The sequence below is a fragment of the Nicotiana tabacum genome, chromosome 22 (genome assembly GCF_000715075.1).
Source record: "Nicotiana tabacum cultivar K326 chromosome 22, ASM71507v2, whole genome shotgun sequence".
NCBI lineage: Eukaryota > Viridiplantae > Streptophyta > Magnoliopsida > Solanales > Solanaceae > Nicotiana > Nicotiana tabacum.
In genome coordinates this window covers 66,233,446-66,259,988 of record NC_134101.1, presented here as the reverse complement: position 1 = coordinate 66,259,988, position 26,543 = coordinate 66,233,446, and the positions used below count along the sequence as shown (strand labels likewise).

Here is a 26,543-nt window from a genome sequence, read left to right as displayed (position 1 = left end):
GTTAAGCTACAAAAACCAATCCTGGGCGAATAGTACTTCTACCCGGAACTATGAACTGGATCCCCCTAGGCGAAAAGGTTCTACCTGGGTTAAGCTACAAAAAACAACCTGGGCAAAGAGTACTTCTACCCGGAACTATAAGCTGGATCCCCCTAGGCGAAAAAGGTTCTACCTGGGTTAAACTACGTAAAACATCCTGAGCGAAGAGTACTTCTACCCGGAACTATGAACTGGATCCCCCTAGGCGAAAAGGTTCTACCTGGGTTAAGCTACGAAAATAACCTGAGCGAAGAGTACTTCTACCCGGAACTATGAGCTGGATCCCTCTAGGCGAAATGGTTCTACCTGAGTTAAGCTACGAAAATAACCTGAGCGAAGAGTACTTCTACCCGGAAGTATGAGCTGGATCCCCCTAGGCGAAATGGTTCTACCTGAGTTAAGCTACGTAAAACATCCTGAGCGAAGAGTACTTCTACCCGGAACTATGAACTGGATCCCCCTAGGCGAAAAGGTTCTACCTGGGTTAAGCTACGAAAATAACCTGAGCGAAGAGTACTTCTACCCGGAACTATGAGTTGGATCCCTCTAGGCGAAATGGTTCTACCTGAGTTAAGCAACGAAAAACAACCTGGGCGAAAAGTACTTCTACCCGGAACTGTGAGCTGGATCCCCCTAGGCAAAAAGGTTCTACCTAGGTTAAGCTATGTAAAACAACCTGAGCGAAGAGTACTTCTACCCGGAACTATGAGCTGGATCCCCCTAGGTGAAAAGGTTCTACCTGGATTAAGCTACAAAAAACAATCCTGGGCGAATAGTACTTCTACCCGGAAACTATGAGCTAGATCCCCCTAGGTGAAAAGGTTTTACCTGGGTTAAGCAACGAAAAATAACCTGGGCGAAAAGTACTTCTACCCGGAACTGTGAGCTGAATCCCCCTAGGCAAAAAGGTTCTACCTGGGTTAAGCTATGTAAAACAACCTGAGCAAAGAGTACTTCTACCCGGAACTATGAGCTGGATCCCCCTAGGTGAAAAGGTTCTACCTGGGTTAAGCTACAAAAAACAATCCTGGGTGAATAGTATTTCTACCCGAAAACTATGAGCTGCATCCCCATAGGCGAAAAGGTTCTACCTAGGTTAAGCTACAAAAACCAATCCTGGGCGAATAGTACTTCTACCCGGAAATATGAGCTGGATCCCCCTAGGCAAAAATATTCTACCTGGGTTAAGCTACCTAAAACAGCCTGGGCGAAAAGTGCTTCTACCCGGAACTATGAGCTGGATCCCCCTAGGCGAAAAGGCTCTACCTGGGTTAAGCTATGAAAAACAACCTGGGCGAAGAGTACTTCTACCCGGAATTGTTAGCTGGATCCCCCTAAGCGAAAATGTTCTACCTGGGTTAAGCAACAAAAAACAGTCTGGGCGAAGAGTGCTTCTACCCGGAACTATGAGCTGAATCTCCCGAGGCGAAAAGGTTCTACCTGGGTTAAGCTACGAAAATGAGAGGTATGAACAATAGTTATGCATGCTAAAAATAAAGGAAAGTGGAGATTTTGAGAAAACTTACCTTTGGTGACATTCGTCCTTTAGAAATCACCATTCTTCACTATTTTGTTCATGCTGCAAACAAAGAAAAATTGTGAGTTTTGAAAATAGTGGTCAGTTTGTGGCCCTGATGTCTTTGGAAGCTTGGCTTTGTGCCCATGTTTCCTGAATACCACTAGCAGGTCTGTCCCCAGAGAGCCTTTGACTTTTCAAACTTTTACATGACGGTTGGTCATGTGGGACTTAACCTTTTCAACTTTGTTTTGCCTTTGTGGGATTTCACTTTCGACTTCTTTCCTCCGAAACTTTCAATTTCTGAGAATTGGAGAACCTTTAGCTTTTCAAACTTTGCTAAAAACGGTTAGCCACTTGGGACTTAACCTATTCAACTTCATTTTGCCTTGTAGGCACTTTCAATTTGATTTCCTCTTTACAAGAGTTTTTGATTTCTAAGCATCAGCCGCCATGGCCAGTCTGGGTCGACTTGATGTCGCTGCCGAGTCTTGGTGCCTTTTTGCATATTAGCTTGTATCAAACGAAAGCCCTGTAAATCAGTCTTGCTATCCCTTCTTTGCCTTAGTTTTGGAACAGAGTTAGACCAAAATGGATTCGAAGAAAAACAAACAATGGAATGGACAATGAATTTAGACAAGAGGTATCCCTTTCGGGGAAGGAAAGAATGACTTATCTGGAGTATATGCGGACTTCAATGAACATGACATGCATTTTGGACTTGATGTCTGATCTGTGTAAACCGTCCGACTCTTAGAAATTCATCGCAACTTTTGCCTCGAAACCTAGAAACCTTGCCCAGGATTATCAATACCAATGGCTGTAAAGATCCTCTTTTCGATCAGTAGTGTCCTTTGCGGGTTTTCACCAGCTAAACTCTCTCAATTCTCTTCTCATCATCGCCTTATAGTGCCCTTTGCGGGTTTTCACTAACAAGACTCTCTCATTTTTATTTTCTTTTCTCGTCATCGCCCTATGGTGCCCGTGAGGGTTTTCACCAATAAGACTCTCTTATTTTATTTCTCTCGTTTTGGTGGCATCAGATCCAAGTGATTGTATCCTCCAATTCTTGAACATTCTCGTTGATTGATCGGAAGGACTTGAAAAGGATTTGGGAAAAAAGGATTTGGACTGAATTACAACTTTGGAACCTCTCAGGCGAAACCATCGCCGAACCATTATAACACCTGCCCCAGTTTCAACTTTTGGGGGAATATAGATTTTTATTTTGGTGTGACTGAACCCCAGAGAGAGGCTGCCTACGTATCCTTTCGGAATCAAGTCGAACGTAGTTCGATTAACATGAACTTGTTTGATTTTTTTTTAATTATTATTTTTTTTCTTTTTTTTTTCTTTTTTTTAAATAACATGTTCAGGTTCCAAAGAGGGTAATCAAAGAAAGGTAACCGGCTCAAAAGGGTTAGCAAATGGTTGATGGTGTTTGGATAGCGAGAATGAAAGCCTTCATCATCCCAATCAGAGAACATTAATGCTATATAGAGGGTCAAACATAGTACATTTTGACTGCATCCGCGTTGACGGTTGTTTCAGGGACACTTTCTTCGTTGCTTCCCAGGTACAACGCTCTCTTTTGCAGTACTCTCATTACAATGTGTGTGTCTTTCCAATTTGGAGCCAATTTTCCTTTAGCTTCTTCATGAGTTGGGAGGATACGTCTCAGAATGAGTTGTCCTATTTTAAATTTATTGGGCCGCACTTTCTTGTTGTAGACACGGACCATTCTTTGTTGGCACAGCTGCCCGTGGCAAATTGCGGCCAATCATTTTTCATCCATCAGTGTCAATTATTTCAATCGGTTCTTGATCCAATCCTTATCCTCAATCCCGGCTTCAACAAAGATCCGAAGAGAGGGAATCTCAACTTCGTTCCAATTTTTTATTTATTTTCTTACAAGCCTTGTCTTCAAAATATTTTGTTTCTTGATCTATTATTTCGGGGTCTGACAACGTTTTAGGATCTGGGCATGAAGTCCGCAAGCATGTCATGTCATTAAAATCTGCATTAATAGAACTAAAAAGAGAATAAGAAAAGTGACAAGATTAAGAAAAGAAACATTCCCCGACAATGAAATATTAATTTCATTTGATTTTTTTTTTTTTACAAAAAAAATTTAAGATAGAAGGGTTTACATGAGAAAGCAAAGCAGTGAAGTAAAAATATTCGGATTAGATCCTGAAATAATTCGGACGCAGAAAAGATAGCAAGACCGGCTACCGAGACTCCCATATGATAGAGAACTTTTCAGGTTTGGCGCCCGTTTTTAGGTTTCTCTTCTGTCTCGGCAATGGCTGCAACGGCCTTCAGTGCCAGATCAAATTCCTCATCTTCACATATCATTCTGATTACTGGCCCATTGATGTGAGTAGGCAGAGAATTGTTCATCATATTGGGGGCCTCTTCATCCCTAAGCATTATTTCCTTGACATTAATGAGGTCTTCCACTGCTCTCTTAAGAGTCTAACAGTCTGCCTGCTCCAGAGTGGTTTAACATCTAGCATTAGCCTGGTGCGAATGAGACTCAGGGTTTGGCCGGTTCGGGGCTACTGGCCACAGTAGACCTAGCCTGACTAGCTTTTGGAATAAGATCGAGTATGATTCACCAACAGGGGTAATCCATCTCGGGAGGCTCTCTCTCTTCTTTCTTTCTTTTTTTTTCCTTCTTTTTTTTTGATTTTTTTTTTCATATCTTGATTTTTTTTTCTCTTTTTGTTGTTTTTCGCTCTTTCTTCTTTTTTTCTCTGTTTTTTTTTGTCACTCTTTCTCTTTTCTTTTCTTTTTTCACTCAATGTTTTTTCGATTTTTTTTTTACTCAATTTGTTTATGGCTATGATCGAATCCGATGGGGATTGCCTACGTATCATGACGCCGCATGAATCAGATCATTACGTAGTTCAGAAAAAATCGGGAATAAAGTAAAATAAACTAACTTTTTTTTACTCATATACAAATAATCCCATAAAAGCTGCTAACAAGGAAAACTATTTCGGAATTTTTTTTTTTGAAATTTTGTTTTATTTTTTGTTGAAAGAAAACTTCTAAAGACAGATTTTGTTTTTTGCTTTTTTTTTTTTGGAATCTTCGAAAGAAATACTTTTTTATTTTTTATTTTTTAAAAAGACAAAAAATATTTTTTTGGATTTTGATTTTGATTTTTTTGGAATTTTGAGAGAAAGGCCTTTTTTTAAAAAAAAAGAAAAGAAAAAGAAAATATTTTTGGAAATTTGGATTTGACGTCCCAAAGAAAGGCTTCTAAAAAAGGATTTAAAGAAAAATATTTTTTTGGATTTTTGAAAATTGGGGGCCGGAACCGATGAGGTTTGCCTACGTATCTCACATCCGGTGAGAATCAGACCCGCGTAGTTCGGTAAAAATTGACTATGTACTTCTTCTTTTTTTATTTTATATATGAAAATTAATCTTTAAGAACCATATGCACTAAACCATATTATTTTTTCTCTCTTCGTTCAACCGATATATGCTAAAATCGGTCGACATGCAAGTCTCCCAAATAATGCAACAAGTAGCACATAACATGATATAATGGTTTCAACAAGGTACCTGTCCTAAAACAGAACTCGGCCCATGAGTTGAGCGCTGCTAAGTCAAATGCACATGATGTAAATAAAGCGTAGCCTACTAGGGATATTTATTGCTTGTGGCTTGTTCTTCTAAGTTTGTAAATCCTAAAGGAGATGGTATCTAGACCTGGCTTACCCGGGCGAACAACCCGAGCCGAGGAGCGTCAAGCGTAACCAGTAGTAGAACAGCACTGGCTAGCTAACGGCTCTCCCGCCTAAACACGTGTGACTAAATCCTTCACCAGAAGCTGGTAGGCTAACTAGCTTTATCTCAAGACAGAAATTTTGTGATGCTGGTAGGCAAACACAACATAACTAATTATCACAAGACTTAGAGGGATGCGAGAGAAGATACAATTTATATGTACAGTTCAACAATATCAAAACGGTAAAAACTCGACGAGTAACACATTAGGCCCAAGTAAATCACAATATATACAAAAATTAATAAAGCCAAATAAAGTCAATGTACAAGCTCGAATTCTTGAAGTCCCCAGCAGAGTCGCCAGAGCTGTCACACCTCCTTTTCTACCCCCACAAGATATATATGTCATATTGATTGTGGATGGTGGGTTAAAGAGTTTCTCCAATTAAAGTGACAAACTTGAATAGAGATTATTTTTATTTACAGAGTCGCCACTTGGAATTGATTTTTGGGTGTTCCAAGTCACCTTTTGTTTGAATCCCTAGTCAAAGGAAGATTTGACTCTTTTATTATTGGTCTGCAAAACAAAGTCCGGATAAGGAATTCCGTTGACCGGGGAGAAGGTGTAAGGCATTCCCCGAGTCCCGTGGTTCTAGCACGGTCGCTTTATTGACTAAAATTGGCTTGAATTAATTTTGGACAAACTATTATTTATTGGTTTTCATGTATGTCCGCTTTTATTATTAAAATATAGAATTATTTTTTAGACGAATCACGTAATATTTTGACATACTACCTTGAGTTAAAGGACTTAATCACATGGATAAGAAATTTGCTAACTAAACTAATAATGAAACTTAACAACTAAATCAGAACAAAACAAACAGTAAGAAAACACACCTCGTTCACATAGATTTCACAAAAACATGTATTCATAAACATAATAAAAGAACAAAATAAAATAAAAGAAGTAAATCTCACAGTGAACCTTCTTAGAAACAGAAACTAGTTACTGTCAATCGGACCCCAATCGGAAGCCTCGAACCGGACATGACCACTCCGCCGATGGACTGAAGCGATAGAAACGGGAGGTGGTTAACAGTGTTTTGCGCTGATTTCTGGAGTTATTTTAGCTGGTTTTTGGAGTGACCTTCAGCTGATTTTGGTTAGTGGTTTAGGGACGATTTCCATGGCTTTTCAGGGGTAATTTCAGGGATGTTTTGGGGCTAATTTTCGGAATATTTTTTGGACTTTTTGCAACTGTTTTTTAGATGGTTTAAGGGCTGATTTATGAATAGTTTTAAAGTTTTTTTTTGGCTGTTTTTAGCAGCGTTTTTGGCTGCCTTTTTCGAGGTGAAATTTCAGCTTTTCATGGCTGAAAACAAGCTGGAGGTGGGTGGCTTTTTCATGGCTATTTTCAGTTCCGTTTTTGGGTTGAGGAGGTCGAGATTTGTAGCTGTTCGCACCTCTTTTTACTGCCCGTTTGGGGTGGGATTTGAGCTGGTTTTAGGGAGCAATTTTTAGTTGTGTTTTGGCTGATTTTTTGGTCGATCTTGAGGGCTGTTTTTTGCTTCCTCTCTTTAGCCGAAAATAGGGGCTGGTTTTTGTAAGTGAGGGACAAAGTGTGGGGACAAAGTATGGGGGACAAAGCAAGCATTGGGGGGACAAAGTATGGGGGGACAAAGCATAAAACATGGGGGAGACAAAGCATGGGGGGACAAGGTATGGTGGGGAGGGGACAAGCATGGGGAACAAGGTAGAGTGGGGACACGCGCGGGGGACAAGGTAAAGTAGGGACACACGTGGGGGACAAGGAGTGGGGACACGCGTGGGAAGATGGGAGCGGAAAATATTCAAACAAGGTAAAAAATTAGGTGCTCACAAGCGTAAATGTAAATCGGTTATTATCTCCCATTGTGTTGACTCTTCGTTTCCTTTCTTAATGATATCCCCTTTTGTGGTGCAGCGGTTCCTTGGATGCCCGGTGCGATTCCCGACCTCAAAGACTGGGTACGGGCCCTGGCTTCGACTTCTACATATGCCGAGCGCTTATGATGCGAGTTGTCAAAGGGCCGATGGGAGGCCAAAAATCATGGTAATCTCCTCTCTCGCATCATTGATAGTTCGAACTATTTTTCGTATACTCAAATCAATTTTCTTGTGTGTAGGTTTGGGCAAGGATGCGGTTTTCAGACCCCTGTCTAGCGAGGAGGAAACTTCGGCCCCGGTTTCTAAACCGGCGAAGGACAATAAGAGAAAAAGGGCTTCTACTTCCGAAAATCCAAAACCGAAGGCTCGTAAGTCGAAGAAGAATACCATCCCTTTAACCTTAGAATCAGTTCGACGTTTGAGGGATGAAGATGAGGAAGAAGAAAAAGACGATGGGCCCGTACTGGTGGCCCGAATGAAGAAAATCATCGATGCCCCACAGGCAGCTGGATCGATGGTGGTTTATAAGGCTCCGCCTCGAACTGAGGATATATCGGAGAAAGATTCGGGAAAAGTTCATGACCCGATGGGAATTGAGGATATCTCCCATCGAAGTCAACGGATGGTGGATATGTCTGAAGGGGCCGTTACTCACTTGGGGCAGTAGTAATCGAAGACTCGCCCACTTTCCTTGCTTTTTCCGAAGGGGCGATTCGGGAAGCCCAAGCTTTAGGGGCCCTTGAGGTAGGTGGATCTCATGAGAGAGATGATCTTTTTCGTGATTTGTTTACCGGTGTTGAGGATGTTGTCAACACTAGTGATGCATCAGATCTTTTCCTCGGAGTGCAGCAGGCTTTGAATCGGGTAAGCCTTAATTTAGTTCGTTGGTAATGCCTTTATGCTTGTTTTTCTTTTCTAACTTCGTTTCTTCTTTCTTTGCAGGCCGCAGCAGTTCATCGAGAAGCATGTTCTCGGTCTCGAACCGAGTTGTGTCGATACGAGGCCGACCTTCAACATGTCACGGAGGAGAAGAACTCCCTTAAACTCCTCTTAGGGCAAAGGGGAGAGGCAATCAAAGACCTCCGAGCTGAGTTGGCCAAGGCTTACCAAGATCAGATCGATCTGTCTGAGCATGTAACGATACTTTTAAAAGCCTATAGGCTCGATACCGGAACGATGGCTAATTTTTCGGTCTCACAGCTGCAGCAGAAAATTGAGATGATCGGGAAACTCCGTGAGGAGGTCGGTGTGATAAAAGCGGAGTCCTTGAAGTGGAAAGATGGTATCGGCCGCTTTGCTGCAGAAAAAGAGGCTGCTCGAGCCCATTTGTCATTGGCCGAAAACTAGCTTCAAAGTATGAAGGAGAAAAGCTCGGTTTAAGCAAGAAGAATAGAGGAGCTCGAGGCTCGGTTGGCCTCCGAACTTGTCAAGGCCAAATCTGACGCCGAGAAGGCAAAAGCCAATGTGAATGCATTTGTGCCCGTCTATCGGGCCGATGCTGAAGCTGCTCAGGTACAAGCAAGAGAGGCAGTCGATACCGCTAACACTCGAGCACATTGGGTTGTTGAACTTGCTAAATGTTGATCTCGGAGGGAGACCCTCGAGGAGATCCATAATCGAGGTTTTGATCTCTCCGAAGAGATAAAAAGGGCTAAAGAGCTTGAAGTCGATGATGAAGCCTTGGCTTCTGATGATGATGATGACGACGACGATAAGAGCAAGAGCGGGTCCGAGAGAGGGGAGGAGCCCGATGGAGAAGAGACCGCCCCCGGAGATAACCAAGAAACTTAGCCCTTAGTTTCCATTTCGGACGTTGTAAACAATCTTGTATATATATATAAATATCTTTTCTTTTCCGACTTGTCTCTATTTTATTTTCTGCCATGTGAAGATTTTGCTTCATTCATGCCTTATGCTTAATGAAGTAATGCCTTTTCGAGTGAGTGATTCGAACTCGAAGTAATGTAGCCCGTAGGCTTAATGGTCGAGTGAGTGTTTGCTCGAACTCGAAATAAAAAGTATCCTGTAGGCTTAGTAGTCAAGTGAATGATTCGAACTCGAAGTAATATAGCTCGTAGGCTTAGTATTCGAGTGAGTGATTCGAACTCAAAGTAATGTAGCTAGTAGGCTTAATGTTCGAGTAAGTGCTTGCTCGAATTTGAAATAAAAAGTAGCCCGTAGGCTTAGTAGTCGAGTGAGTGATTCGAACTCGAAGTAATGTAGCCCGTAGGCTTAATTGTCGAGTGAGTGATTCGAACTCGAAGTAATGTAGCCCGTGGGCTTAATGGTCGAGTGAGTGTTTGCTCGAACTCGAAATAAAAGTAGCCCGTAGGCTTAGTAGTCGAGTGAGTGATTCGAACTTGAAGTAATGTAGCCCGTAGGCTTAATGGTCAAGTGAGTGCTTCGAACTCGAAGTAATGTAGCCCGTAGGCTTAGTAGTCGAGTGAGTAATTCGAACTCGAAGTAATGTAGCCAGTAGGCTTAATGGTCGAGTGAGTGCTTGCTCGAACTCGAAATAAAAGTAGCCCGTAGACTTAGTAGTCTAGTGAATGATTTGAATTCGAAGTAATGTAGCCCGTAGGCTTAATGGTCGAGTGAGTGCTTCGAACTTGAAGTAATGTATCTCGTAGACTTAGTAGTCGAGTGAGTGATTCGAACTCGAAGTAATGTAGCCTGTAGGCTTAGTAGTCGAGTGAGTGCTTGATCTAACTCGAAATAAAAGTAGCTCGTAGGCTTAGTAGTCGAGTGAGTAATTCGAACTCGAAGTAATGTAGCCCGTAGGCTTAATGGTCGAGTGAGTGCTTCGAACTCGAAGTAATGTAGCCCGTAGGCTTAGTGGTCGAGTGAGTGATTAGAACTCAAAGTAATGTAGCCCGTAGGCTTAATGATCGAGTGAGTGCTCTCGAACTCGAAATAAAAGTAGCCCATAGGCTTAATAGTCGAGTGAGTGATTCGAACTCGAAGTAATGTAGCATGTAGGCTTAATGGTCGAGTGAGTGATTCGAACTCAAAGTAATGTAGCATGTAGGCTTAATGGTCGAGTGAGTGCTTCGAACTCGAAGTAGTGTAGCTCGTGGGCTTCGTAGATAGTCCCCGAGTGGGAATGGTTGCTTGAACTCGAGTCGGTGTAGCCCTTGGGCTTTATAGTTGAGTGAGTGTTGTTCGAACTCGTTGATTTTTCGGTTGGCAGTCCCCGATTCATTTGGTAATAATGGTCGGTCCCTAAGCTTGTTTGCATAATAGATCTCGAAATAAAGGAAATTTTCTAAGACATCGGTAAAGGAGAAATTTTTCTTTGTAAGTCATTATACATGTGTTCATGTTTTGTGTCAGGGCTCGGGCCAACTACATGGGCATGGCTCGTTTGATCACTTGGCCCTTATAATTTTTCCTGTCGAGACCCTGTTGCTATGAAATGACGTAGTAACTTCCTTTGCACTGTACTTGATAATCATCGTTGATATGTTCAATGACAATGGTATGCCCCTCAGTATTCGAGGCTGATTGTAAGGAGGTCTCGGATACTGTTGAATTGTTCATGGTTAGCATGATCAATGGTTGCCTCATTAAAAAAAAACCTTGCCGAAAAACTCATTCGGGACAAAACCGGTCTAAGAAAAAAAGAGTGTAATGCGTGCTTTCAGACCTAAGGCTTCGTGTTGGATAAACCATCTTTGTTCCTGATCGAATTCATTAATCGAACGCCTGCAAGGGTTAGTTTCAAAATATAATTAAAGGGGGGGGGGGTGTCGTACCTTAGCAGTAGTATCGTTTTAGCCGTTTTTCACACCGAGCTTGTAGGATTTCCATTCGTTATTCTCGATTGATATCCCTCTGAGCAGTGGGTTCAGATCCCAACTGATTATCTTCGACTCTAATTTTTGATTGGTACCGATTATGCACGTCGGCCCAAGTAATAGCTGGGTACTCGATCAGGTTATGCTTCAACCGCAGTGAAGCCGTCGAACTTCATTCGTTCAAACCTTGAGTGAAAGCCTGAACAGCCCAATCGTTTGTGACTGGTGGCAGATCCATTCGTTCTATTTGAAAGCGAGATACGAACTCCCTTAGCATCTCGTTATCCTTTTGTCTTATTTTGAACATGTCTGACTTCCTGGTCTCGACTTTTATGGTCCCGGCGTGTGCTTTTACGAAGGAATCTGCAAGCATAGCAAAAGAATCGATAGAATTAGATGGTAAATTACGATACCATAACATTGCTCCCTTTGACAAGGTTTCACCGAATTTCTTCAATAATACGGATTCGATTTCATCGTCCTCTAGGTCGTACCCTTTTATGGAACATGTGTAAGAGGTGGCATGTTCGTTGGGGTCGGTAGTTCCGTTATACTTAGGAATCTCGGGCATGCGGAATTTCTTTGGGATTGGTTTGGAAGCCGTGCTTGGGGGGAAAGGCCTTTGAACGAATTTTTTGGAATCTAAGCTCTTCAATATCGGGGGTGCCCCCGGGATTTGATCAACCCTGGAGTTGTATGTTTCCATCTTTTTGTTGTTTTCTTCGATCCTCTTTTCTCCCGATTCTATTCGTTTTGTCAGTTTTTCGAACATCTTAATAATTTCGGGATTAGTCCCCGATTCTTGCTCATTTGACCTTACTAAAGTTGGCTCTGTTCTGTGGGTGATTTCTCGGGGTGAACTGGGCTCCGATCTGCTCGGTACCAGTGTCTGACTCTGCAACTGAGCTATCGCTACCTGTTGAGCTTTCAAAATTTCGAAAATCATACGCAAGCTGATTCCGTTTTCCTCAACGTTATGGGTGTCTCGAGGTGCAGATCAAATACCACCATGAATGCTATTTTCAGGCTCAGAACGTTGGTTTTTCTCAATAGCCATATGCGAATTAACGTCCAAGGGTACTTCGACTCGGGCCCCAACGGTATCGACTAGCGGCATTTCGGCCCTGGTTGTCAAGTTGTTGTTTTCTCCTTGAAGGCCAGCTTCGTTGTCGATAGGTAAGGCCATTAATTGAGAGTTCGTTGTTGCTAATTCGAAATCAAAGATACTTTCAACAACAAGTGCAAGAGGGTGCGTTTAGCAAATTCGTACCAAATAACCACTGTTATCATTGGCCCCACGGTGGGCGCCAAACTGTTTACCCGAAAAACGGATTGAGTTAAATTTGTACGTAGTTCTAAGAATATGTGGTATAACTTAACACAAATCGTAATGATAAATAGAGATTATCAAATACGGATTGTAAAGAATGAAAAATACACAAGGTTGGAAAGAAGATGATTTAAGGACTAAGCAAGATGAATCAATCTATGAAACCAAAAGGAATAATCCTTCAATATAGGAGAGTATGGTATTTTTGTTACACTCTAAGATAAAAAACTGTCTTTTATAGAAATGTAGTCATCCTCTTTATAGTGGAGGATCTTACTTTAGATATAATTAAAAATATATAGTGGGGAACCCATAATAAATCAGTTTTTCCCGAATTTTCGCCGAGATTCTCTCACTTAGTGCGGTTGCAACGGCTCTTGTCTGTGAGCTCGTGCTTGATCGGACTCGGTGCTGGTCAGTATTGTTTTCAGAGCTCGATGCGGACTTGAGCTCGATGCCGACTCGGTATCTGGTAATGACTCGGACTCGGTATCGGTTGGTCTTTGCCCCTTAAGCTCGATTCTATAATATCTCATCATAATTCGATTCGGACACGAGCTCAATAATGACTTGGAACTCGGTGTTTGACTTATACCTGAAATCTGAAGCTCGTTCGTACCATCTTCGAAACTCATCTCGATATTACGAAGTCTTTCTTTGGTCCATTATGATCCCATCTCGATCAATCGTACGAACCGTATACAAAAAATTGCAAGAAAAACGTCACAGCAAAAAGAGAATATATACGTATATGCAAGAAAGAAGCAGAGCGAGTAAGAAATTGTACGTTATCGATATGATCCTCAACTAATCCAATTCAGGTTTTGCATATCCTACAGAGGACGAAATCCTCTTCTGGAAATTCATCGTATTCAACAATAAAGATCCTTCCCATTGTATCAAGAAGCAACTTCTTTATGCTATATTCAGCTGGTGGACCTGTTACTGAACAAATTTACTTCAACAACGTACAATATGGAAAAGAATCAAAGTGCTGAAATATTGAGTTTATCAATAGAAAATGACTAGCTTCGAACCAGATAAAGAATGTAACAGGAACAGAGCTGGTGGACAATGAGTTCAAGAAAGTTAAAAAAAAATCAGTGGGCTCTTTAATAGTGTAGACGCCTACTTTTCCAATGTTGAGACTGAATTGATATAGAAAAATCAGTTCTTGATTTTTTAATCCAAGTTGAGAGGAGTTCTATTGTTGGCCGTTAACTCAAAGAGGAGGGAATTTTGAAATAGCTTTACGAACCCAATTGAACAAATGTTCTACCTTTACTAGGGATAAACTTTATTCTCTTTTTTTCCTAAAGAAGATTGTACAATTTACCCTCCAAACTATATTCTCTTTTTCATTTATGACGTTATTGACATTTTACTTTGCCCCCTTCACCATATGCACAGACTTAAAATTGTATAAAGAATAAATCCATTATGTTTCCTTTTTCTTTGGTAATGAGAAATACAGTTTCATTTCGATCTAACTCTTCTCCCTTACGATTAACTTCATTTTCTCAATTACCTATTGGAATGATTGGTATTTGTAAATTAAAATTTTGAAAGTCGAGATTAAAATAATCTAAGAAGCATCCTAACCATAGTTAACGGGTAGATTTTAGATCTCCAATATTGGTAAGAAAATGATTCTTGTGCTTTTTCAAAAACAATTAATTTTACTATACTTAGGATACTTATTAAATGAATTTGATTTAGATACTTATACTTAACCAAGGCAAATGTAACTCATCCATACTAAAGTTTGAAGATATGGAGAGGAATCGAATCCATAACATTTCAAAAATGTTATCGTTGAATGTTAGAGGTGTCATATAGGGCGAGTTCAAAAATTCAACTGTTGAAGCACCTTTTGGATTGCCTAAGCGAAAAAATCATGATGCCCCAAACTTGAGACACAACAAAAAGATATTTACCAGTCTCATTCTCTCTCATCTTTAATCTGTATCTTTTAACCAATCGTCTCTTGTCAAAGGCTTAAAATCATGAAAGTTGACTTGCTTCAAGAAATTAAAGATAAAGTAAGCAGCATGCAAAGAAAGGTAGTACAAGAGCTCAAACATACAGTAAAAAAATCGTCAAATGCTTTATACCAAAAACGGGAGTAATAATATGTACTGTCATCCCAAAACAACCAGAAAAATATATCATATAGTAATGAAGTAAGTTTTGAAAGAATATGAACTATAGTGAGTGCATTCAGTGAAAATGTGTATATTTGTAATAAGCTGGTTCTACATTTTGATCAGTGGGTTGTCAATCTCTGCATTTTCATCAATAGTTGGTTCATATGGCTGGATTATGATCCTGTTCATTAGCTCCGCCAACTTGGTTATTAGGAACCTGTTCATTAGCGCCGCCAACTTGGTTATTAGCGCCTCCGTCATGTTCAATATTGTATTCTTCAAAAAACATTGGAACATCACCCCAATAAACAAGCTTGTTCCTGACACAAAAACACTTATTTATATTAATACCTTACAAATCATTAGGGGTAGAGTTGCATTTTGCGTATTCATATGAAACTTACAATTTCATCAAGAATCTTCCTTCTCTAATATACAAGGTCGGTTGGGGGACTGCAATCTGGAGAAATGAATAAATTCTGTTAAAAGAGAACTCCAAATCCCCTTGTTCATGAAAAGGAAAATTGGTAATATTAGTATCTTACAAGTTTCAACCCAAGCAACATTCCACATTTGACACAGTAAATATCGGCTACGGTATTTCCAGTATCTTGTTCAACATATTTCTGGTCGTCCAGTACTTGTACATTAAACCTGCATGTTTAGGCAAATGACAAAATCCCAAGTTTCACAAATTGCATGAAATTAGGAGACTTACACTTTACTAAAGACCCCTGTTGTTTCATTTTGAATCTGCAAAAAAGTACAATTCATGACATAAACAGCTGTTGAAATTAAGTACAATTCAAAAATAATAATTCAAGATTATCCTAAAAATGTAGAGTTTCAAGAAATGTACGTAACCCACAGAACCATTTGGTGCGTACAAATAAAATTGATAAAGAAAAACTGCAAGGAAAACACAGAACTTCAACAACGAAAATACAAAACTGATACAGAGAGAGAGTGATGAGAAATCTGTACGTTTTCAATGTGATCATCGGTGGTTCCAATTCGGGTTTTGCACACATTACAATAGATAAAATCCTCTTCTCGAACTTCATCGTCTTCAACAGTAAAGAGCATTCCCATTGTATCAATTTTCTCAATCAAGAACCAACTACTCCTTAATAGATTTTCTTCAACTCGTAGACCTGCCACATAAACAAATGTAACTAATTCAAGAAAGTGAAAAAATGGGTGGGATTTATGATAGAATAGATGCCTACTTCTCAAAAGCTGTGACTGAATTAATGGGACTGAGGAGAATTTTTTTTCTGTTATATAGAAAGATCAGTTCTTGATTCTTGAATACAAGTAGAGAGGAATTCTGTCTTTACCGTTAGCTCAGAGAAGAGGGAAATTTGAAAACTCGCTTCACGAACCCAATTAAGCAAGAGTTGTACCTTAAGGAGATTGTACAATTTAAACCCCAAATTATATTTATAGACTTTGGCTCTAGTCTTGTTGACACTTTTACTTTTTCACCATATGCACAAACTTTACAGTTATAATGAATAAAATACAGTTATGTTCCCTTCTCTTCTTTCGTTCCTTTGCTTATAAGTAACACAGTTGTATGTTAGTAATCTCACTGCTGTGTGGATTTCACAAATCAAAAGCAGATTATAAGGAATTCTGAATTGTTGTAATTATATACGCTAGGAACTTTGGTAATTTGGGTCAGCAAAAACAATTCAAAAATTACTGTAAATTTAGAAATGAAGGGAGAGAGGAGGGGGGTGAGAATTTTTCTAAATCCACATTAGTCTAAGGTCAAAACGTACTTGCCTCGGGTGTTTATAAAGAATCAATAAATATGTGATATTTGCCTGCACATTCAATCACCAAATAGTTTAACTTCCAACCAAATTATAAATTCGTTTTAAAAAAATAGCAAAATAAATCAAGTAACATAAACATCAACAGTTGTCTAAAATCACCATGAATATCATAATGTTAGGCAGTATTCTATACTATGTTTTTACGAATTTTCTCATCATACGATAGTAATCATTCATTCTAGATAGGTTATATTCTCAATAACCTCATTCACTAAACTATTGTTTGTGTGGTTAATTGGGAAGAAATTCAAAAATAGTCAAATTTACAAGTGGTAATTGAAAAATAGCCACAGTTTCAAAAGTAATCAAAATTTAGCCAATTTTTATTTAAAGATAAATTTGAACAAAAATATTGTTCAAAATCCGGAAAATATCCCAGCATGTTCCAGCATATATATATTATACTGGAACTCCAGCATAATATACTAGAGTTCCAGTATAATATACCGGTCCAGCATAATATGCTGGAAGTTCATACATAGGTACTCCAATCTCCAGTATATTATGCTGGAACTTTCCGCGTGTTGGAGTTCCAGCATAATATGCTGGAAGTTCATACACATGTGCACAAATCTCCAGTATATTATGCTGGACCGGTCCGTGTTGCAGTAAAATAATGGCTATTTTTTAAGGACTTTGCAAACGGTGATTATTTTTGAATTACCAGTCCGAAAATTGACTAGTCTGTGCTATTTTTACGGTTAATTAGGAAAGAAAGCAAACTTGACTGACCAAAAAGTCATTTATTTCGTTAACGAATGAAAAGGGCCGTATTTGGCCCAACTAACTGATTCTCAATGAAAGTCCAGTCTAAAGATTCAGAAAAAAACCGGTCCACGCTAGGTATAAACCCGTTAATCAAAATTTTGAGTACAGCCGTTAAAGCCTAAATCACAACCTGTGAAGCATAGAAAGGTGACCAGTGAAAACGTCACTGTATCTCTTACCTTATATATATATATATATATATATTTATAAAATTAAAAGAAGAAATTGTGTGAAGGCAAAGGGAATAGTTGGAAGGTGAAGATTGTGGGAAAATGGCGTGGAGAGCAAATCTGTCTCGGAATCTGAAGGAGCTTCGCATCCTCTTTTCTCCATCCTCCCCTCAAAGTGCTGCCACTAGGTTTCTTCCTTCTTTTCCCTGTTTCTCAATTTTTTTTCTCATTTATCTAAGTAATTACCGGTTACTGCATTGAAATGAGCTCGAATAGTAATATAAAAATATCCTGAGTTACTTTGCGATTGTGATTGATTAATAGATAAATTAATCCCAAATAATAAATTGTTTCATGTTTTAAATAGGGCTTTTATTGAGAAGAACTACAGAGATCTCAAGACTCACAATCCCAAATTACCTATTTTGATTCGTGAGGCCACTTCCATCGAGCCTCAGCTTTGGGCCAGATATGGTAATTTTCCTTTTCAGTCTTTTTTTCATTGATTATATCTCTTAAAATTTCTAATTGGCTCTCAATGCAGTCAATTGAAGTGAGTTGTTGAGTTATATGATGAACGATTAGTATTTTTAGGCACCTTCTGTTGTATATTGAACTTCTCTGTTAGTCTCTTTTAAAAAAAATCTTTCGTTTGCATTTAGTTGTTGAATTTAGCTGCTCTTTCTTGAGTTTAGAAGACATTTTCATTGTTGTTGTTACATTGCATTAACTTCCTGTATATTCCAGCTTAATTGAAACTTATACCTAGACTTTGGTTAATGCTTTATTAACATTTGATCAGGTAAGGGATTGATAGAAATCTGAATCATAAATTGAATAGTTACTCAAAAGAATGAGTATGAAGGAATTGTATGTGACTGTAAAGAATATTCTATGACTTTACTATCTTATGGATTTAGTGATTTGAGTATAGTGAATAGACTTCATAAGAGGTTGGCTTTTCTTGGTATGTAGCACTTTATTTTCCCATAAATAGCACTCAGTCGGTACTAGTATGACATTCTTTCCAGTTTGGGATGTTCTCTAGTCTCTAGTCTCTAGTATGTGATACTATTGCACTCATTTGGTAGGTTCTTCCGAGGACCAATTTGATGAAGTTTTATTTTAGCTTTTCCTTAGGGCCAAAGTTCATCAAATCTAGTATATCTAACTTGTTTTAAAGTGATTTGTACCTCTTTTTGACCTTCTATTCATGGATTCTTTCTATAAAATTCTAATAGACCTGGGAGTTGAAAGGGGCATCAGATTGGAGGGCTTGACGGAGGAGCAAATCTCAAAGGCACTTGAGGACCTTGCAAAAGTAGGGGCATCTCGTTAATCTTGATGACATTGGATCTTCAGAATTGTATGTCTTTGCATTTAGCACTTTGTAGAGTTTTGTCCTCGCATTGTGCTTTTCAAAATAATCTTTTGGCGTTAGCTATCGTGAATCAAGCTAGCAGTGCATACACTTGAAACTCTGGATATTTGGCTTTTATTTGTTGTTGGAAAGGCAAGTGTTTGAAATTCTCTGTTGTTAGCATTGGAAGTTTAACGTCATTCCTTCTGTGCATTTAGTCTTGTTACCGTTGAGGTTTTATCGAGTGTATCTTTGTTGATCAAATAATATATTCTCCCAGTTTATGCCAATGTATGTAACTCTTATAATGCAAGTCAACTAATCTGTTGCGTAAGATTAACACACAGGAAAATGAAGAGTTGCTAAGCGATATCTTCACTTCCTTTCCTGGCAAATAAAATTTCAATCTAGTATACAGTACTCACTATTAGGTAGAAAAAAAAAAGAAAAAAAAACTCTTTGGGAGATGGCATTGATCTTCATTTTAGTAATTTCCAGAAGATAATCCTTGATTTATAGTCTTGAGTTTGAGAAAGCTGACAAGTAAAAAAAATTTATCCTATATTTAAAAGAGTGGACAGTGTAGAAAACTGATATTTAAGCTCTTCAATCAGCAGCTTCTGTTCCTTTGGTTAGTGTGGGATAGAAAGGGAGGGAGTAAATTAGTTGACTACCTCCTTTGTTGAGCAACTGCTAGACTGCACGAGTCATACTAATGAAGAGATCTCATTCTTAGTCTTAAGATGCAGAATTGCTTGACTACAGGCAATCCCAGACTCCCCTATACAACGCCTTCCTCTTAATATGTTTGGCTGAGGTTGGGAATGCTGGAAATATGCTTATGAGCCAGGTTGGTCCTTGATTGTCTAATGGTATAGCTTTGGAGATTCATCAGGTTCAGAAAGGGAAAAAAAATATAGTGATTAAATATCAAAGAACTGGGTCAAATATGAGGATATAAGCCACGTTGGATAGACTGTAATGGATATACCTCTGGTTATCAAGTTTTTGAGTGAACTTAGATCCCGTAGGTTCAGAGTTGCAACTTCATGCTCTAGAGCCCCATTCAGAGGCTACAATCGTGAAGCATGATAATAGTTTATCATGGTATCGGTGCAAAACTTCAGCAAACTGTGTATCAGTATTCTAAACTGGCGTTCAAATCCCTCTTTCAGCAAAAAGGAAAGTGTGTAAATCCCTGTTCTTGTTCAATCACGGGTGTGGAATGTTGCAGCACCATATTAGGGTACATATAGCAATGGAAAGAATTGTACAAAGTTCATGAAAGACTCGGTGAGAAAAATAGGGAAAAATACAAAGTAAAGAGCATCTGAAGTTTCATCTTCTATAGAAGTCGATTGATTTCTTCAAGAGATCTCCTTGCAAGAATTTTCTATGCTTTGGTAGGTTTATATTTCTTCAACTACTGGCGCTTCCTGTAGCTGTATTTGTGATTGGTTCCACTGCTTGTTGTATTTGGTTTCCATTCCTTTCCTGCAGCTTCCCCCTGTAAAAAGATATCAGGAACAATATTTTTAAGTACTCTATTAATGTGAAAGCATGAGTTTGTAGCATAGTAATCTCACATTTGCAACATAACCATGTCTTTTGTTGCCACTGGATCCTCTTCAAATACCTCAATCTGAAAAGTGGAAAGAAAGAGCAACATGTCAGATATTTTTGCTCATCGATGGAATTTAACAAATCTGATGCATGTGATTTTTTGTATCATACAAATTTCCATCCGAGGAGATTCTCGCATTTATTACAGTAGACATCTGCTACTGTGTGAAGACCAAGTTGCCTCTGCTGCTCTGCTTCGTTTACATGCACATTCACCCTGTGTATTTCATCGTTCAGATTAGTTCTTCGCTGTTCAGACAACTCTTATTAAACTATCCCAGGAAATTAGTATTATGAAACCTTACACTTTATCAAATACACCTCCAGTCACCCCGGTTGCTGGCTGAAAAACACACAACAGTAGATAAATGAAATAAGAACCGTTATTTCTATCTACATGATATGATATACATATTATTGCACCAGTTAATTATTAGTGCAGTCTACTCAGTCTAGTATAGTAGTATGAAGCTTACTCTTCGATTAAATATAGAAAACATGTAACGTCGAGTAAAAAGCTCATAAATCGCAGGCATTACAAGATAGTATTTCTACTTCCTAAATGCTAAATGGGTATACATTTTCTTGATCATTCTGTCTATCTTTTTTATAGACGTATAAATTGATGTTCTTGCACATTCTTGCAAAATTATAGAAGAAAGATAATGTTGGGGGTACTTGAGAAATGGACGGCAAAAGAAGAAAGGGAGAAGAGACAGACCAAAGTTCTTTGTGCATGAAATGCCATTAAGCCTAGAAACTTATCCAAATAGAATCGCAGCCGTCATTTTTCAAGAGAAGAATATCCAAAACTTTGTAAGCTCGCGAATATGATATGCGCATTACGTATCTGATGTGTCTAATTAAATATATTTTCATTTAATATTCGGAATTGAAAGATCAGCAACACTATTACAGATCGTTCAGCTATTACAACGCTAAATTAGTTTGACTCAAGAATGACAAATTGACAGAGGGAAAGAGAAAAAGATTACGGTGTAGTTAAGGCTGAAATCTTCGCTGAGAGCGACATGGTTTTGGCAGATACGGCACATGTAGAAACGAAGACTCGGATCAGACACATTGAACTCAACATGAAATGACTTTCCCATCTCTGAAAACTTCCTTATGTTATGTAGAACTATTTTGAAGCAGAGAAGAATATAAGTCACACGAACTTGGTAAGTTGTAAGTGGTAAGTGGTGATAATCAAGAGCAGATGAAGAGGTTTAAGAGAACCGATGCGCTCCTCTTTTAGAAAATAACTAAAAGATGTTCAAGAAAGATATATAGAATATTGAATGCGATAGAACTATATATAGCATCCGGAAGGCAGTTTCTTGATGAGAAGGAGAAAAATCAAGTTATAGAAATTACAATAGAGTGGGGGGTTTGCGGAATTTGAGTAAATGCATATTTCTGTTGTGCATAGTTAGTTATGTGTGTATATATTTATATGGGATTAAACGGTCTTTGCCACAAGGTAAGCTAATAAGGAGGTTGAGAGGAAGAGAAATCTCTACTTAGATTTCTTAGCCTCTTTTTTTGTTTGTTTTAAAAAGAAAAGGACTCATTTGGTTCAATGGTTTACTTCAATCTAAACCTGGTCCTAAAGTGAATTTCACGAAACAAAGCAACTAATAAGATACTTACCTTTCATCTAATTCAATTTCCAGAAAGTAATAGTTATGCTCCAAGAAGATCAAATTTATCCACTGGTGGTTAATTTTGGTTTCTCAAATGCTCACACTCAACCATTTGCCAATCTATCTTGTGCTTTTAATTGGCTTTTTTTAATCAATTAATGCTTCAGCTATAACCACAGTTCAATAATAGCTCAACGATTCATCAAGTTTCCTTGAAGTAGATAGCATTGGATTAAGGACCAAATGTCACTAGATCTCCTTCTCCACTTTTAATTGAATTCCAAAAATACTACTCCATTAAAAATAGAAATTTGACTTTTCCAGAGTATTAATTTGAAAGCTTGAAATAAAGCATACCATTTTACACCAAAAGAAAAATTGAGAACTGAAATAGAACTATAATAGGATTGTACTCCAAATATGAACTACACATACAGGATCGAGAAGATCCATGGGTTAACCCCCCAAAAACAAAAGAAAAAAACAGTAAAATACCATCCGATATAACTAAAACCCTAATCCTTAACAAACATAACCATAAACTCAAAAACTACTCTAACAACAATCCATTAGAACGAATTTCAAGAGCTAGTAAATTTGGTAACAGCCTTAGTACCCTCAGAAACAGCATGCTTAGCCAATTCACCAGGAAGTACAAGTCTCACAGCAGTCTGGATCTCCCGAGAAGTAATTGTGGGCTTCTTGTTGTAACGGGCCAATCTCGAAGATTCTTGGGCCAACTTCTCAAAGATATCATTAATGAAACTGTTCATGATACCCATAGCCTTGCTCGAAATCCCAATATCAGGATGGACCTGTTTCAGCACCTTGAAAATGTAGATCTTGTAAGTTTCAACGCTCTTCTTGGCCTTCTTCTTCTTCTTATCTCCGGCAGCGGCACCACCGTCCTTTGGGAGTTTCTTCCCGGCCTTTGGCTTCTTCTCAGCCGGAGTTTTCTCGGCAACGGTGGTTTTCTTCTCCTCCACCGGCTTCTTTTCTGCTGGCTTCTTCTCTGCCTTTGGTGCCATTGAAACAAAATGTGTTTACAAAGAGAAAAATGTGATGGGAATTTGAATGCTGCTGTATGTAGGTGAACTGATATTTTGAGATGCAGGTAAGTGCAATGTACATATAGAGGCAACAGATGAAATCTTATTGGTTAGTAGTTGAGGCGCGCGGATAGATGAGTTGGCAGGATTTGGAGCGTCGGATTTATCTGTTCTCGTGTGAGGATAAATGCGCGGTGGTGATAGAGTTTAACTTTTGGGCAAATTTCCACTTCGCGCCTCTGGCGTTGGCGGTTCCCTAAAATTCATGAAATTTCGGCGGATTTTAGAAAACTAAAAAAGAAAACTTTGGCGGATTAATTTACTGGGAAAAATGGAAAATGAGATCATAATATGGTTAAGCCTTTTTTTGGTTATGAATAACATTCTTTTTTTCACATCTTTGCAATTTGGATTTTTACTTTAAAGCGACTGAGATTAACCCAGCGACTGAGATTAACTCATTTTCCATTTATTGGCAAATGTATATCACGATAATAATTTGTATATATTAACATATATATCATAATTTTTTTTCTGTATATCAAAGTGTATATATCAAAACTTTATTTAACTTCATAGTATATCTAAAATATAAAATTATAAATATAGTTATCTATAATTTATTGTTGTCTCTATATCAACAACAACAGACCCAGTGTAATTCCACAGGTGAGGTGTGGGAGGGCAGTGTGTATGCAGTCTTACCCCTACCTTGCGTAGGTAGAGAAGTTATTTTTGATAGACCATCAGATTAAGAAAAAGCAAAGTCACAGCATCGTAAAGAAATACAATAACATATAAACCATGAAAAGGAAACAGAAATACGAAGTAATACCAACAACAACAAAATAACAAGAAAATTGAAGCAACGAAACAGCTGGTAGTAATACAAATCTAAATATAAGGAAGTATGAGAGTGTTATACATACTATAGAGAAGATAACGATAAACTCACGACTACCTATTAGCCTTCTACCTTAATTCTCGACGTCCACACCTTAACTAATTTGCAAAAATAAAAATAAAAAAAATTACCTTTTTTTAAAATTTCATAAAAATCCGTTTATAATGTAGTATTAAAAGTTAAATAGATAAAAATGCAAACTTTACGCAATAAGGGTGAAATTATATAAGACAAAAAATGATACTAAGTGAGTTGTCATTTTTTTAATATATTCATTATAACAAATGACAATTTCTTATTTTGAGGCAGTCTAAGTTATTTATTGTAAAATATTACCTTAATATAGTCATTTTAAAACTCTTTGCATGTTCTTTACTTATTGACGCTAGGCACATATTTTAAAACTGAATTTAGATGTTCTTTTTATACATATATTTTATTGATTGACGCTAGGCACACGTGCAATACACTTATACTAAGATAAGGACTTAATTTATTTTAATTCTATATACACTTATACTAAGATAAGGACTTAATTTATTTTAATTCTATCTCTTCAAAGTATCTATTTATCTATATCTATACTATATTAAAAGCACAAAGGCCATTAGCGAAATGTCGTTCGCCTTTTTGTCCCCTTAAAAATAGTTTCACATTGGACAAGATTGTAATTAATTATTTTTTTAATATTTAGGATTTTAAAATCAAATAAAAAAAATTATTAAATTTTTTCTTATTTGATCTACGTAGAACTCCTAATATTTAAGAGTTTGAGATTGAGTAAGATTTTACCTCAAAATTTTCTATAAATTACACCTCACTTTTAAGTTCCTTTCACGTTAAGTTATGGATTCCAACAAGGAAATAGGACCGAAATCTATAGTTATTTCTTTAAAGAAATACTTTTATAAGGTAAAATTTTAATGAACTTTAAAATTCTAAATATTATGAATTTCTACCTAATTCAAATAAGAAAAAATTTAATATTTTTTTAATTTAATTTTAAAGTTACAAATATTAGAAAATATCTAATGTGAAATTAATTTATAAAGAGTAAAAACAATGAACGATATTTTGCTAAAAATAAAAAAATTAAAATAAAATAATATTATTTAGAATATGTGTTTGCATTATAATATAAAACTTAACGAAAATTTGCAACTTCTAAAATGATAGATGTGTTAACCATGAATAATGTACAAACTCAAACATTTAGGTACTTAAATTATATCATAAAAAAATATCTAACTAAATTTAACTTTAGGTAAACTAATATTAATTAAAACGTCAAAGGGTGAAAGGAACTTTCCAAGTTATAAATGCTTGGGTAAAATTATTGCTAAATTTAAATATTTAAAGCTTAGATGAGCTAATATGAATTTGAGTCAACAAAATAATTATTTCCTTTAAGGTTGATAGAAAGTAATTAATGTCTAAATTAATGAACTAATTAGCAATTAAAAGTATCCAATTCAATTTCTTTCCAAATTAATTATATAAGTAAAAATTATTTTTCAAGTTGAAAAACTACTGGGCAGCATAAAAATATTTTTATAAGAAGAGCATTGGTAGTTAACGATATAAAAAATAAAGCAAAATAGTTACTATAGTATTAAAGTCAAATTGGTAAAAATATAAACTTAAATAAATAATAATAAAAGAGCAGTAGATAAAATGCATTCTAAAATGAATGAATTGGTATTATTTTTTTGTTTCTTCTCACATTCATTTCAACACATGATAGCTCCCTATATTTTTTTTATATTGAATTATTTTGGTAAAATATTAATGCAACATTAGTAATTATTTTCAAATCTCTAAGATACCAAACGATTTAACTTTTTAATTTATTTTATTTGAAAGATTTTTGTGATTTATTTGTTTTCAGTATTAGGTAAAAGAAAATAAGTTTAAAATCATAATAAGGCATCTAAGAACTTTTGTAGAGCAAGCTTTTTTCCATTGAGTTAGCTAAATGAGATTAGCATTCATTATTTTCAAGAACTTATCCTTTTTAAAATTTTATTTTTATATTACGTGATTTTTTAAAATTGTGTAACCTTAATATAAATACACGCATAAAGCACGTACCCTAAGACTAGTATATATATATATATATATATATATATATATATATATATATATATATATATATATATATATGCTGACCCAACACCACTGAGCTGACCTATTTCTTCTAATCCTCCTCGACTTGTCTTCAGGTCAACACTTTCCCTTATCGGTACACAATGATCCTAAGTCAAAGCTCGCTGCGGAAGACCCTAGCACGAACCACGTCGTCCAAAAACCCATAAACCATTGTATTTTCTCTGGAGCACCCAACAATACTACAACCGAGAGACCCATTCTGAAGAGACCTTCTGTGAATCTAAAGATGTTTCTCTAACCTCTCTGATACTGGAATGTAGATTTACTTGATCCTGGCCCTCGATTATGTCTTCGACCGTGACCCTCGACCCTGAGCTCGATCATGCCTTCGATCGTGGCCCTCGACTCTGGGCTCGATCTGGGCTTCGATCGTGGCCCTCGACCCTGAGCTCGATCTGGGCTCACATCTGGGCTCGATTTCTGGGCAGAAGCAATTTCCAATAGAAGAAAATTGCAGGAGCTGTTCTAGTTTAATTTTTGATCCGTTAACCATCCAAAACTCACCTGA

General features: G+C 37.4%; 1 protein-coding gene across 1 annotated transcript; it reads right to left on the bottom strand.

Moving 5' to 3' along the window:
• Nucleotides 1-22,272: 22,272 nt before the first annotated feature.
• On the bottom strand, nt 22,273-23,025 carry LOC107831907 (putative histone H2B.1). The gene has a single exon (XM_016659709.2). The coding sequence runs from the start codon at nt 22,939-22,941 to the stop codon at nt 22,495-22,497; it is 447 nt and encodes a 148-aa protein (XP_016515195.1). The 5' UTR covers nt 22,942-23,025; the 3' UTR covers nt 22,273-22,494.
• Nucleotides 23,026-26,543: the final 3,518 nt, after the last annotated feature.